Source organism: Colossoma macropomum, unplaced genomic scaffold, assembly GCF_904425465.1.
Source record: "Colossoma macropomum unplaced genomic scaffold, Colossoma_macropomum, whole genome shotgun sequence".
Classification (NCBI taxonomy): domain Eukaryota; kingdom Metazoa; phylum Chordata; class Actinopteri; order Characiformes; family Serrasalmidae; genus Colossoma; species Colossoma macropomum.
In genome coordinates this window covers 131,717-146,806 of record NW_023495286.1, presented here as the reverse complement: position 1 = coordinate 146,806, position 15,090 = coordinate 131,717, and the positions used below count along the sequence as shown (strand labels likewise).

At 37.1% G+C, this 15,090-nt stretch overlaps 1 protein-coding gene across 1 annotated transcript in view; it reads right to left on the bottom strand.

Moving 5' to 3' along the window:
- Positions 1 to 5,616: 5,616 nt before the first annotated feature.
- LOC118801602 overlaps positions 5,617 to 15,090 on the bottom strand; it is a 31,599-nt gene continuing 22,125 nt past the window's right edge. Inside the window, exons 8-9 of the mRNA XM_036561960.1 lie at positions 8,136 to 8,182; positions 5,617 to 8,031 (exon numbers count right to left, since the gene is read on the bottom strand). Coding sequence (XP_036417853.1) covers positions 7,472 to 8,031; positions 8,136 to 8,182 — 607 coding nt within the window. The 3' untranslated portion in view covers positions 5,617 to 7,471. The remainder of the gene's footprint in view (positions 8,032 to 8,135; positions 8,183 to 15,090) is intronic.

The following is a 15,090-nucleotide window of genomic DNA, read 5'->3' as shown; positions in this document are numbered from 1 at the left end:
ACATAATGTACATGTAAAATAAATTCAGACTAACCTCATATGGACTATTAAAAAATGGATGTTTACAGCATCCTCAGTCATCCCACCAGCAATCTCCTTCCTTCTCCAGGCAATGTCCTTCTCATTCACTCTTCCACAATGTGACCATCTGGTTATGTCTTTTTGTATTGGTCCTGCAGGATTTTTACATGTGTGTCTGTTGAGATTGCATCCTGCCCAATGACATTTATTTCCTAGTACACAGACAGAAATAAAAGAATTGACACAAAGGCAATGTCACAGACAATATTCTTCTGCACACTGAAAACCAAAGGTTTTGTACTTTATCTTTTGCATTGAGATCAATTATTATTACTTAATTCATATAAATTATTATTAACTATTAATTATTAATATCAATTATTATTACTAGTATTATTGCATTATGCAGTACTCATATTTGCATGGTCTATTACTGCACTATTTATATTTGCACCAACAATTACTGTACAAGTTTACTCTGCATATTTTTACATATGGTCCTCCCACAGGACACACTAGGACATACTACCTTCATTGTATGCTCTCCACTCACTCTGTATATATGTATATTATATTTATACTTGCGTATCTATATACGTTTTTAACCACTATACCGTCGTTCTGCACTTTATATGTAAATAATACTTTATTTTGCACTTGGTTAGATGCTAACTGCATTTCATTGGCTCTGTACTTGTACTCTCCACAATGACAATAAAGTTAAATCTAATCTAATCTAATCTAATTACAAAATCACAAATTTTTGTCTGAGCCTGAGTTGAGTCTCAAGTCACTGGTGTGCAAGTCTGAGATGAGCCTTGAGTCTTTACCAGACAACCAGCCATAGAAAATCCTTCAGTCTGAATCCCTGCATGCAGTAAATGCAGTGTTTAAGTGTTTTAAAGAAAATAGAACAAACAACAAAACAGTTGGTTAGTCAGTAGTTTATATAGCTCATAAGCTAGCTGGCTAACACAACAACTAATCCAAATACAATTTTACAAATTTTTCCAGGAATGTGATCTGTAACTTACTAAAACTTCAGCTAGATCCAATGACAACTTCAAGTTTTCTTCAAACAATTCTATTACTGCATGTAGCACTTCATTCTTTTGTCAATCATGCAATTCATTTAAGGACAAGTCCAAGTCCCGAGTCAGTCAACATGCAACTCAAATCCAAGACACTGATTCAAGTCCCCACCTCTGGTATATTATGTGAGAGATAACATACAAAACACTGGCAACATGTGTACACTTGTTAGTTTCTATTAAAGGCAACCAAGAACATAGAGCTCTCACTAAGGGCCTCAGTTCAAGTGCTTGCCTCAGGTTGATGGGGCCAAACTTCTGTTTAATTCTTTTCACCTCTTCATCATCTGCCAGTGGAGCCAACTCAAATTTGAACTTCTGTTTCAGAGACATGTGCCAGGTGTGCTGTAGGAAAAGAAAATAATGTGGTACCAAATTGAATTACACAAAAACAAGAAAAAAGCAAAGGTACAAATGTTGAATGTTAAAACAATCTTTGCCTATATAGTTTATGCTAAAATACCTACATACTGTATTTAGCCATACTTTCATACAGTGTTCTTATGATCATGAGGCGATTTGAAGACAAAATCTTCCATGACTGTTTTTTGTCCAGTTGTCTGAACAACTCTAGGGAATTTTGGAACAACAAATTGCTGTTGGACTGTCGTGACTGTAATGAATAACAGAATTACAGATAAATCACACTTTAGATCTGCACATGGAGACCACCAATACATCTGAGAATAATGACAATAATTATCATGATAAATTATGTCACAATACAAATATCTGAGCATATTGTAGATATCACAAGTCTTTAAAAACACTGTCTTAAACATGTATGTTGGATTACAAAGGGACCATAATTAGATCTGTTTTATTGGACTTATTGCAGTGTAATTTTTGTAATTTTAAATATAAATAATTGCATTCATAGTTTTTGTTAGAATTTTTTAAAAATGTAGAACTACTTTGTTGTTTCAAAATTATTGTGACCATGTGCATTGTGAAAGTTTCATGAAGTATCTTGATATTGCATTTTTGATATATTTCCCACCTCTAACCACTAATAAATATGTTGCATGACTTAATTTGTTATTACTGTCACAAAATATGTCACAATTTAAGAAAAAAAAAATCTTTATTATTATTACAGATTATAGTGTCCTTGTTGTTAAGGAAGGAAACACGTCCTTGCTTTTTGAATGATCCTGAAAGTGGTATGAAATCATTGATACTATGAGACCACAATCCACTGCTTCTTCATTTATGTCATTGTCTAAAATGTAAAAAAAAAGTAACACAGAAAACCTTAATTACTTCCCTACGGTGACAGCATGAATAAACAATTCACAAAGAGTGACCAAAATGCTATTTCAGGGTATTTGCTAAGGTCTACAAAATTAAACACACACATATACTCACATGAAAACATATACTAGGTAATGTAACATGATTAAAAAAGACTAATATTTGATAGGTGACATCTGATCAAGGGCTAGGCTATAATATGGCAGGGATTTGAGGCAGCTCGAGCAGACTATAGGACAAGGATTATGGAGCAGTTTACTCATTGAGTAAATCGTTATTACAGGTCATAACTTTATCAAAGTTAACCCTTATTAACTACTTAACTATATTTGTAAATAACTAAGCTTTCAATATTTGGAGACCATTCAAGACGCAGTTGTGTTCCAGTCAATTCCTCTCACTGGGGCTGCCAGAATGGAATCAAATAGCATTATCCACGAAACTAAACTCACTTTAATAATATACACATAGCATATTGCTTCACAACCTGCATCGCCAGGACCTAGTGCATTACCCACAGCGGACCACAGATGTTTTAAAACGTTCCCATATTTTTCAGATGTTATAGGACTATACTATGAGTATTTCCTGTTAAACTCCAGTCTTTAATTTGGTTAGACATAAGCAGTTAACAGTGCACTGACCATTGGCTTGATGTATTTGTAACAGCTAAATAAAGACTTCTGGCTGCTGTTTGGTGCCAAAACAGCCTCCAGGATGCTTGAGAAGTGGGAGACAGTATTCAAGCCCAAGGTTATTGAAGAGGCCAAACACCTGACTCAGTCAACCAATCTGCTGAGAAACTTGCAGAGAACGACAGTGATAGATTATATGCTTGGTTTATATTCTAAATAGCTATTGTTATTTCATTTGTGCATCCGAAGTAGATACTAATGACTTGTTTTTCCTCCTGATAGATTGGGACAGTGACGTGGCTTCTCTGCTGCTCCTTCTCTATCTCTTGCCACCCACAGCTGGACGAAAGATAATTAAAGTAAGTCCCAGTGATAGTGGATAAACTGGTGCACTTTCACAAGGTATATATGTCTCAACTCTTAGAATCCCATGTGCCAGTTTTTCAGTTATATTAAACACCCTGCAAAGGCATTTCTTTACCCCAGAGATGTAAGCTTGCAAAAACATTGTTTTCCTTCTAAACGAATGGAGAGAGACATTCATTTGGGACAAACATACTGCCAGTAAAGTGCATGTTCTTGCTCTGAGTGGTCCAACTGGAGGATCTATTACACTGAAGCATGGAGCAGCAAATACCACTGTATGGATAAGAATCTGAGGTAGCGCTTTAAGGTGTTAACGTAATTGTTCTGTTTTTCAGTCATGCTGCAACATCAATGAACATCTGTGAGGAAGAGAGGGTAACCAAGCATGAATCCTTGCTGTGGGCCAAACCCAGCACAGAATTGATACTTTGTACATTTTTGCAGACAAACAGCTCATCAACTGCCAAGCCACCAGCTTGTTGGGATGCTTTTGATGAACTGTTTAAAAGTCACTACATGTTCAACCTGTCTTATGATGAGTCCCTGGTCCAGCTTTACACTTTCTTGCAGACAACACTCTGTAACATTGATGTGAACATTTTCAAGTCTACCAAGTAATTGAAGTAACTCAAAGGGTGCTTAAGGTGGAGATGAGACCTGAATAAAAAGTTCAATGATGGTTTGTTTTAGTGATATATTATACTTGTTCACTTAAGTCTTGAGGGTCAACATATTATGTAAACCTATGTAAATACAGAGAATAATAAGATTTACACATGATAAATGTTCATCCTGATTTTCTGTAGCCTTGCAGGAGAGTCTAGAAACATTCATGGTGGAAGTGCAGTGCATACATTAATATGTAGGTAAACCCTTTAAAAATACTTTTAATTTTAAATTTATGTGTCATAAAAAACATCATGAATGTTAGAAATTAACACTCCTAGTGAAATGGAATGACACAATTTAGTATTAAAAGTACTCTTTTACATGTCATAAGACAACACTGTGGGTGTCAGGAATTAACACTTCTAGTGAAAGGGAATGACACAATTCAGTGTTAAAAGTACTCTTTTATGTGTCATAAAACAACACTGTGAGAGTAAGAAATTTAACAATATTAATGAGTTGAAATATTCACACTATCCAAAGTGTAATTTTAACTGCAAACTGGTGAGAATTATGTAAACACTGGGATAGTGTTAATTTTAACACTAAGCAAGTGAAGTTAACACTGAGGATTGTGCAGTGTAGAGTTTAGCTGTCAGTGTAACAATGAAAGGATATTATTTATATCTATTTAGTAAATTACTAGTACTATGAGTTAAAAATGTAATTATATGTATTGTTACTTGCATAACATTGAAAACAATGTACTTATCGATCTCCAAACTAAAATGCGCTTGATCTTATTCAGTAATGAAGAGCACGGCAGATGACAATAAAATTTAAGGTTGTCTTTAATGTACAGTAAATAGAAGTTGTCATCATAACAACACAGTAATTTATAATAATTTAATTTATAATTTTCGTAGTAGTGTAATACAAACCATCTCCAGCTGCTGTCTAAAGCTAATTTCTATGACACAGACTTATATACCTTCAGTTTGTGTGCATGTGTGTGTGTGTGGGGGGGTGCACACATAAATGTTTATAAAATATTTGGTTAAGAAAGCTCCAGCTGCCAACTGCAAGTTAAAACTTCCCTGCTGCTGACCTCAGGTTGAACTAAGCATGTGTGTGTCTGAAGTGTGCAAGAATCAAATGATCTTTCACATGCAACTCATTTCTAATTGTACCCAACTAAACCCTTCCAATTCCCTGACTTTCTAAATAAGTCACACCATATTTGAAGTAGACAAATTTTACAAATACAGAACACGTATTTTACACATATAGAAGAACACAACATCTCATCATCTAACACTAAACACTGATTACTGATTATACATTTTCATGAAAATAAATGAAAACAATCAACAAAGAAAATGAAAGAAGCCTACATTCGAATAAATGATGGGTTGTTAAAAGATAAAATCAAACAACAATGAATCATAAACATAAAAATGGACAAACTATTGTTAAAATATGCTTGTATATAAGGTTGATCAGAAATCAAGGCTAGAATATTATCTTTCAACAAGAACATCCGCAAATGGCTCATCCAACCATGGAGTAACCAGTGGAGGTGTTGGCTTAGGTGAGCGAGGTGGCGGAGGTGTTGGTTCAAGTGAAGGAGGTGGCAGAGGTGGTGGTTTGGATGAGGGAGGTGGCGGAGGTGTTTGTTCGGGGGTGCCACTGACATGTAGAAAGGCACAGAAATAAGGGATGGCAATAGTACTATGGGCAATAGTTGAATGTATTCACAGTTATTCTTCACGGGCACCAATATTAGTAGTATTTGGTAAATGTTTATGCAAATCTATACATACACAAGGAGGTTTTGGGGGCAACAGGTTCAGAAGGTTGAGTTGGGAGGGAATTATTGTATCCGTCTAGGTTTAATAGATGTACCAGAGTCAATTGTATCATATTTCATAAGTCACTGAAGGGCCAAAACGATGTTCAAATGAGTTCCAATGCTCTAGTATTTTGAGCCATTTTGAGTACTCACACCAGTGTCTGTGCTGATGCCCACATGCTCTTTGCTAACTACACTCATCACGGCTACCTTGAAGCACCCATTCCTCATTCCAGGTATGAAGTGGTACAAGTGCCACCCAAACAGCTTGGTCTTCAAATCTTCCAGACATAGTCCTGAAGAGAATCACTAAGAAACTTCAAATATTGTCTCATATTCTGCCTTTAAAATCGCTTTTGTTTTCTTTTTCTCAAAAGTCTGAATAATTAAATCCAAAGCTGTGATTTGCTCATCATATTGACTGTCTGCTTTTCACCTGCTAAACATGTTGATTTTTTTAAGCTACTTTGCTACTGCAGCTTCCTTTTTTCCTGAATTTTTCTCTCCAATTTTGTCATATCCAATTCCACCCACTAGTTAGGACACCCCCAATCACACAATACCACCTGCACTAGGAGGGCAAAGGCTAGCATAGGCTTCCTCCGAGACCTATGAAGCGGCACCGCATCTTTTCAAACTTCCGCTCACACAACGTCATTGGACAGCCGAACGCACTTGGAGTTCTGTTACATTAGATAACAGACACCTGCGCTGACTAGCATCGCGCTGAGTGATGGGGGTGACAGTGGGCCATACTACCCGCCCAGAGAGTGAGACCAGTTGTGCCCTCTTGGACTTCCAGCCACAGATTGCTGTAGCATCACCAGGGATCGAACTGGTGATCTTCTGACAATAGGGCCAATGCCTAGACGGTTGCGCCCCTGTAGCTTCTTGTTTTAAGCACAAACTCAAACTCAGCTTCAGCACAGCTGAAACTTAAACTAAATGAAACAAAAATCTTTAAAAAAAAATCAATAAAAAGCTTAAAGAAAAAACTTCAATATCACTCACAAACATTTCCCAAAGCTCATACATTTAAATTAAACTGAAACAATAAATGCAGATTCAACCATAAGTTCATTAAGAATAATCAAGAGAGGACATTTTTATTAGACTGCCAGAAACATTACAGACAAAGCTAAAACCACAGTTTTATAAGCAAATATATGTAATATGCAAAACGCAGTTAATATATCAGTCTCTAAGTAGAAACAGCTCTCTCAGAGAGATGCTTGACTTCAAACCTTCTACTAGTTTTGTTATAAAATAACTGTTTCAAGGTTGTACCTTTGGACATTTGGTCATCTAATAATCAATCACTGAAATTAGATACTCCCAATGGTGTTAAATTTTATACATTAAATGTTACATTAAAATTTTAATTTGCATATGTAATTAAACATTAATAAATTCAAATGACAGCAACATAGGCTGTATGATCATCAGTCACGTATTAGCTGAGCCCCCAAAACATCAACCTTAGTTTGGACCACTACATCGACCTTCAAACTAACAGGGCATCATACCCACAGGTAGAATCTAAGAACCCCATTCTGTCCTCAATTCTGCTGCCAACAACTACGCCTGGCTACATAATGGTGTGTGTTCGTGCTGTTTTAGTTTTTACTCCAGGATTCAGGAGGTCATTCTATCTCACAGAAACGCACTGAGCCTTTATAAACTCTAATCCCAGCATAGAGCGGCTCAGTGAATGTGGTGGTGAATGTGTGTAGGTGGGTCAGTGTGTGTGTGTCAGGAGAGATCCTGTAGAAGGACAGAGTGCCGGACTCCCAGTCCAGATACACTCCTATTCTGTTATAGGGGGTGATGGGGTCAGATGGGACCCTAAATCCATTGTAGGTAGTTTTCTGATTATTGTGTCTAAAGGTGTATTTGTTAAAACTGTGCTGCAGACTCCAGGACTGATTATTATTTCCAAACAGACAGTCAGTACTGATACCTTTCCTCCTGATTCCTTGGTATGACACCGATATATCACCCCCCCACTTCCAGGTATACTCAGCCTCCCAGTAACAGCGTCCAGTCAGACTCTCCACACTCAGAATCTGCTGATAGTAATCAAATCTGTGTGGATGATCTGGATACAACTGATCCTCTGTCACCCACTTTACCTTTCTGTTCCCCTCAGACAGAGAGAGGAGTCTGTTCATTGTGTTTGAATCCAGAGTGAGATCAACAGCATCTGAACACACACACACACACACACAGATTAGAGGGTACACAAACAGAGTGTGTGTGTGTGTGTGTGTGTGTGTGTGTGTGTGTGTGTGTGTGTGTTTATCTTACATTTCTTCAGTCCTGGTTTCATCCTAAGCTCCCCTCCATGATCCACCCTGAAAAACAAACACACACACACACCCACACACACACACACACAACTCAGTAGTAGTAAGCAGTAGTAATATGAGTCATTTCCAGCCCATACACACATACAAACACACACATTTTTAACTCAGTAGTAATAAGCAGTGGAAGTAAGTCATCAGTGTCTAGTACACACACATACACACAGACACACACACGCACACTTGTAACTCAGTACTAATAAGCAGTAGTAGTAAGTCAGTAATAAGCAGTGGTAGTAATTCAGTAATGTCCAGCACACACCCACCCACACACACACACACACACACACACTTGTAACTTAGTAGCACCTCCTGGTTTTGCCAAGCCATGACTGTCCTGAGGGCAACAACTTTGATGAAGGCCCAGGGCCAACAAAACACACCAGCCAATCAAAATCTCTTAACATCTGTGATATCATCAATGTGAGACTGTCATCTTTCCAAAAGAAATTTGAAAGAAGGATCTAAGCTAACTGACCTGCCAGTTTCCAACCTTAAGGTAGGCACAATTTTATCAGACTTTTACTTGTTTAGCCTTGTGTAGCCTTTCTGCTACTTTAATACAACTATCACCATGGCAGCTAGCAAATGTCAGCTAGCTAGCTAGATTAGTGGTTAGCTGTGTTAGCAGCTAGCTTGTCTTACAATGAAGCTTAGCAAATGTTGGCTACCTAGAGCAGCAATTAGCAAGCTCCCCAATGCATAGTAATGATGTATTACTTGTGAATTTGTAAATTATTTGCAGGTTTTTTTTTAGGTGTATATCTATGGTAATGTAGCTAATCTATGTAATGTATTTGTTTTGTGAGTTTAGCTTAGAAAGTTTAGCTCTTTCTAATTTGTGTTCTCCATCAGATAAGTCCATCATTATCATATTTCTTGTCCTGAATTCATCATCATCATTATCATCATCATCGTCATCATCGTTACGTGCCCATGATGCATGAATGTTTTATTTTTATTTTTTTATTTTTCCCTCTTTGTCTCTGTCTCCCCTTTCACCCAACCAGATCACTGTACAGGTGTGCAATGGACCAATGTGGATGTCGCTGATGCTTGGCTGTGTTCTTCTCTCCACCAATCAGGATGGCTGCTGTCTGCTGAAGGGTGGGTCTTGGCAGATAAAAGGACTCGCCTGAGAGGAGTCATGTGTGGGAGCATTTAGTGTGCGTGAGACTTGGTGTCGGCAGTAATGTCAAGCTGTGCTACCCCTGGCTGTGAATATGTAGCCAGTAAATGATAGTCTCCTGTGCTCCCTCTCTATCTCTCTCTTTCTCTTGATTTTCTCTCCCAGGCACGATGTGTGGACAGGCAAGTTGGGTGCGCCTATCCATACACAGTAGTTGTCTGATTGTTTAGACACAACAGGTAAGGGGCGAGTGCCACCCGCTGTATTTTGTTGAAGATTAGACTTGGCTAGACAGATTATATTTTGGTTTGTTTGTTTCATTTCTTCGGTACCGTCCTCCGTCCACCTTTGCGGTTGGTTGGGTCCCATTAGTCAATGTTCTTAGGTAACCAATCATTAATGAACTCTTTTTCTATTAACCATATACTCATTCTCAGCTCAGCTCATTGTATCATCCCTCTTTCATTGTAAATATTATTCTTGTATCATACACTTTAGCAAGTGGGAAGCAAAGTAAAGAAAAAGCATTGACTGAAATCGCAACTACTGTGTACTTGTGTCCTTCTCTTCCGTCTCCCATCACATGCCATGTTATTTCCTCTCTGCCCCTAGCTACATTTGAGGGGAATGTAACAATCATCATCATGTGTGTTGAGTCCCTGATTGTCATGATAAGTCCATTATGTTAATGTCCTGAGTCCATCATCTTCATCATGTGTTTTCCTGAAACCAACATCATCATGATCATGAAGTCCATCATCATCATCATCATCATCATCATCATCATCATGTGGATTATTCTTAGTTTGTGATCATCATGTGTGTTTTCCTGAGTCCATAATCTTCATCGTGTGATGTCCTGAATCTATCATGATCATCATATATCTTCTGCTGAGTCAATCATCATCATCGTATGTGTTCTTCGGAGTCCATCATCATCATTATTATATAAACATCAGCTAATTTTTAATTTTAGTAGTGATCCTCTGCCAAAAGCTCCAAACTAAATTGGACGATGATGATGGTCTCAGGGCAACATAAATTATGATAATTAACATGACAATGATGGAAACAGGAAAACAATGATGATAATGGATTAGAACAACACATAATGACAGTGATGGAGTCAGGACAACACATGATGATAGAGGACTTAGGACAACACATAATGACAATGAAGGAAAACAATGATGATGGACTTAGTACAACATAAGATGTCAGTGATGATGGATTCAGGACAAAACACTTGATGACAGACTCAGGATAACACATAATGATGATGATAGACTCTGGAAAACACATAATGATAGTGATAGACTCAGGGCAACACAGGTTATGATGATGATGGATTAAGGACAACAAACACAGTGATGATGATTGACTCTAGACAAAACACATGGTGATTACAATGGACTCAGAAAAACACAACGATGATGATAGACTCAGGAAAACATATGATGAAGTTTGAGTCAACACATGATGACTACAGTGATACAGCAATACACATGATGATAGGCTCAGGATAAGACAAATGATGATGATAGGCTCAGGACAACACACGATGACAATAATGCATTCATGAAAACATACAATGACGATGATGGACTCAGGACAACACACACAATGATGACGATGAACTCAGGAAAACACACATGATGATGATGAAGATGATGATGGCGATGGACTCAAGACAAAAATATGATGAAAATGATGATGGACTCACAACAACAAACATGATCATGATGATGGACTCAGGACAGCACACAACCAGTATGATGGACTCAGGAAAACATGTGATGATGGACTCAGGACAACACACATGATGATGGACTCAGGATAACACAAATGATGATAATGCACTTAGCACAACACATAATGACAATGAAGGACTCAGGAAAACAATGATGAGGATGGACTCAGGAAAACACACATGATGATGATGATGATGATGACGATGGACTCAATACAAGAAATATGATGATAATGATGATGGACTCAGGACAACAAACCTATGATGATGTTGGATTCAGGACAATACATGATGATGACAATGATGGACTCAGGACAACACACATGATGATGGACTCAGGATAGCACAAATGATAATGATGGACTCAGAACACCACATATGATGATAATGGACTTAGCACAACACATAATGACCATGAAGAGCTCAGGAAAACACAATGATGAGGATGATGATGGACTTAGGATGACACAAATCTCAATATATGAAAATGACAACATACTGTTTATGAAAAGATGCTTTATTGTAGCCTAATTATCTGAAGTTAGCATAGCACTGTCTACATATGGAACAAAGTGTCTTAAGGGGAAACATGAACATAATGGACCAAATTACAAAATAAGATCTCATTTATCTGATGGAGAACACAAATTAGAAAGAGCTAAACTTTCTAAGCTAAACTCACAAAAACAAGTACATTACATAGATTAGCTACATTACCATAGATATACACCTAAAAAAAAACCTGCAAATAATTTACAAATTCACAAGTAATACATCATTACTATGCATTGGGGAGCTTGCTAATTGCTGCTCTAGGTAGCCAACATTTGCTAAGCTTCATTGTAAGACAAGCTAGCTGCTAACACAGCTAACCACTAATCTAGCTAGCTTGCTGACATTTGCTAGCTGCCATGGTGATAGTTGTATTAAAGTAGCAGAAAGCCTACACAAATCTATCCCTAACCATCAATTTTGCTGAAAAAAACAAGTAAAAGTCTTATAAAATTGTGCCTACCTTAAGGTTGGAAACTGGCAGGTCAGTTAGCTTAGATCCTTCTTTCAAATTTCTTTTGGAAAGATGACAGGCTCACATTGATGATATCACAGATGTTAAGAGATTTTGACTGGCTGGTGTGTTTTGTTGGCCCTGGGCCTTCATCAAAGTCATTGCCCCCTGGACAGTCACAGCTTGGCAAAACCAGGAGGTGCTAACTTAGTAGTATTAAGCAGTATTAGTAAGTAAGTAATAAGTAGTATTAAGTCAGTAATGTCCAGCATGCATGCATGCGCACATATACACACACACATACACACACACACACACACACACACACACACAAACACACACACCAGTAAGTAAATCTGTAATGAGCAGTAGTAGTAAGTCTGTAAAGAGCAGAAGTAGTAAATCAGTAATAAGCAGCAGCATTAAGTCAGTAATAAACAGCAGTATCATTTCAGTCTTAAGCAGCAGCAGTAAGTCAGTAATAAACAGTAGTAGTAAGTCAGTAATACGCAACAGCAGTAAGTCAGTAGTGAGCAGTAGTAGTAAGTCAGTTATATGCAGTAGCATTAGGTCAGTAATAAACCATAGTAGTAACTCAGTAGTAAGCAGTAGTAGAAAGTCAGTAATAAACAGTAGTGGTAAGTCAATAGTAAGCAACAGGAGTAAGTCAGTAATAAGTAGTAGCAGTAATTTAGTAATAAGTAGCAGTAGTGAGTAATAAGCAGTAGTAGTAAATCTGCAATAAGCAGTAGTATTAAATCAGTAATAAGCAGTAGTAGTAAGTCAGTAATAATCAGTAACAGTAAGTCAGTAATAAGCAGCAGCAGTATGCCAGTAATAAGCAGTAGCATTAGGTCAGTGATAAACAGTAGTAGTAAGTGAGTAGTAAGCAGTAGTAAATCTGTAATGAGCTGTAGTAGTAAGTCTGTAAAGAGCAGAAGTAGTAAATCAGTAATAAGCAGCAGCATTAAGTCAGTAATAAACAGCAGTATCATTTCAGTCTTAAGCAGCAGCAGTAAGTCAGTAATAAACAGTAGTAGTAAGTCAGTAATACGCAACAGCAGTAAGTCAGTAGTGAGCAGTAGTAGTAAGTCAGTTATATGCAGTAGCATTAGGTCAGTAATAAACCATAGTAGTAACTCAGTAGTAAGCAGTAGTAGAAAGTCAGTAATAAACAGTAGCAGTATGCCAGTAATAAGCAGTAGCATTAGGTCAGTGATAAACAGTAGTAGTAAGTGAGTAGTAAGCAGTAGTAGTAAGTCAGTAATAACAATAGTAGTAAGTCAGTAGTAAGCAGTACTAGTAAGTCCGTAATGAGCAATAGTAGTGAGTCAGTAATAAGCAGTAATAGTAAGTCAGTAATGAGCAATAGTAGTAATCAGTAATAAACAGTAGTAGTGAGTCAGTAATAAGCAGTAGCATTAGATCACTAATAAACAGCAGTAGTAAGTCAGTGATAAGCAGTAGCATTAGGTCAGTAATAAACAGTAGTAGTAAGTCAGTAGTAAGCAGTAACAGGTCAGTAATGAGCAGTAGTAGTAAGTCAGTAGTAAGCAGTATTAGTAAGTCAATAATGAGCAGTGGTAGTCAGTAATGAGCAGTAGTAATAAGTCAGTAATAACAGTAGTAGTAAGTCAGTAGTATGTTAAAGAACTGAATGCGTTACGTAACTAACTGTGTTCAGGGTCAGTAATTTACTGTCTGTATCCAATATCAGAGAACATTATTAGACTGAAGTCTACCTTCACTTCTTCTTTGGAAAGAAAATAAAATAAAAGAACACAAAAGTATAAAATACAGTAGTAGTAAGTTAAATTAGGGATGCACTGACATAAAATCATGTATGCATAATGCATGGTGCTATATGGCACATATATTATAATGCCTGACATAAACTTGTTTAATTGTATATAACAATTTTTGAATGCATTTATAATGCATAATCAATACCAGATTCATCGGAACTGTTATTGAATTTTAATTTCAGTACTGAATACCTTATAGAGCATTATAAGTGCTCTTTATGATCTTTAAATGAAATTAGATAATCACGCCTAACTGGTAATACAGAATATATAGCTCAGTAATTTGTTTATTCAGAAATACATCGTTTGTTGTAATGTCTCACATCCTGTTTTCAACATTTTGAGAGAAATGCTCACAGCATAATGTGAAGTAAAATCCTTACAACACTAAAAGCAAAATGTCTAGTGTGGGAAAGTCAATCTGCAGTGCATGCTATCAATGGGTCTGTCTTACACATGGAGTATCAGATGTGAAGATATCGATCTGCTCCATCTGCCAATGCAAGAACTGTTTAAGGCTTCAATTAGCAAATCTAGCTTAAACCCCTTGCCAACATTAGCTAGATTCATAAACAAGGCAGGAGTAATTTATTGTTTCTATCCACTGACTAACATAAAAGCAGTTCTCTGTGCTGCTAATGGTATCAGTCTACCACCTGTAGCCAACTAGCCTAGCAGTACAGTTTCCAGTTAGCTAAAGATAAACAAACTATCAAATTCAGATTACATGAAGTTATGCTTTTTAAAATAATTTGAAGCAGTGCCTAGGCCACCAAAAAACAGCTCTTATTCTCTCAGTCCATACAGAATCTTCTCCCATAGCTCTGGGGCAACTCAACAAATATTTACCTGGATGTATGCCAGGCTCTGTCATGATGCATAAAATATACCAGAACTTATTATCTGCTCCACCTGCCTGTAGCTCCACCCTCTCATTTGTGCCAGGTGTTTCTCATTTCCCCTCAGTGTATTTATACCCCTGTGTTTGTTCAGTCTCCTTGTCTTGCATTGTGGGCATTACGAATACAGGATTAATTGGAAGTATTACTTCCAATGACCTTGTAATCACAGATTTAATGATGATTCCCATTCTTTTAGATAATCTTTGATCTAGTTCATTAGTCACTGGTTTTTATTTTGCCAACTTGCTGCTGCACTAGTCCAACTTTGACCCAGTTTGACAATGATCTTTACAAAGCACAGCCA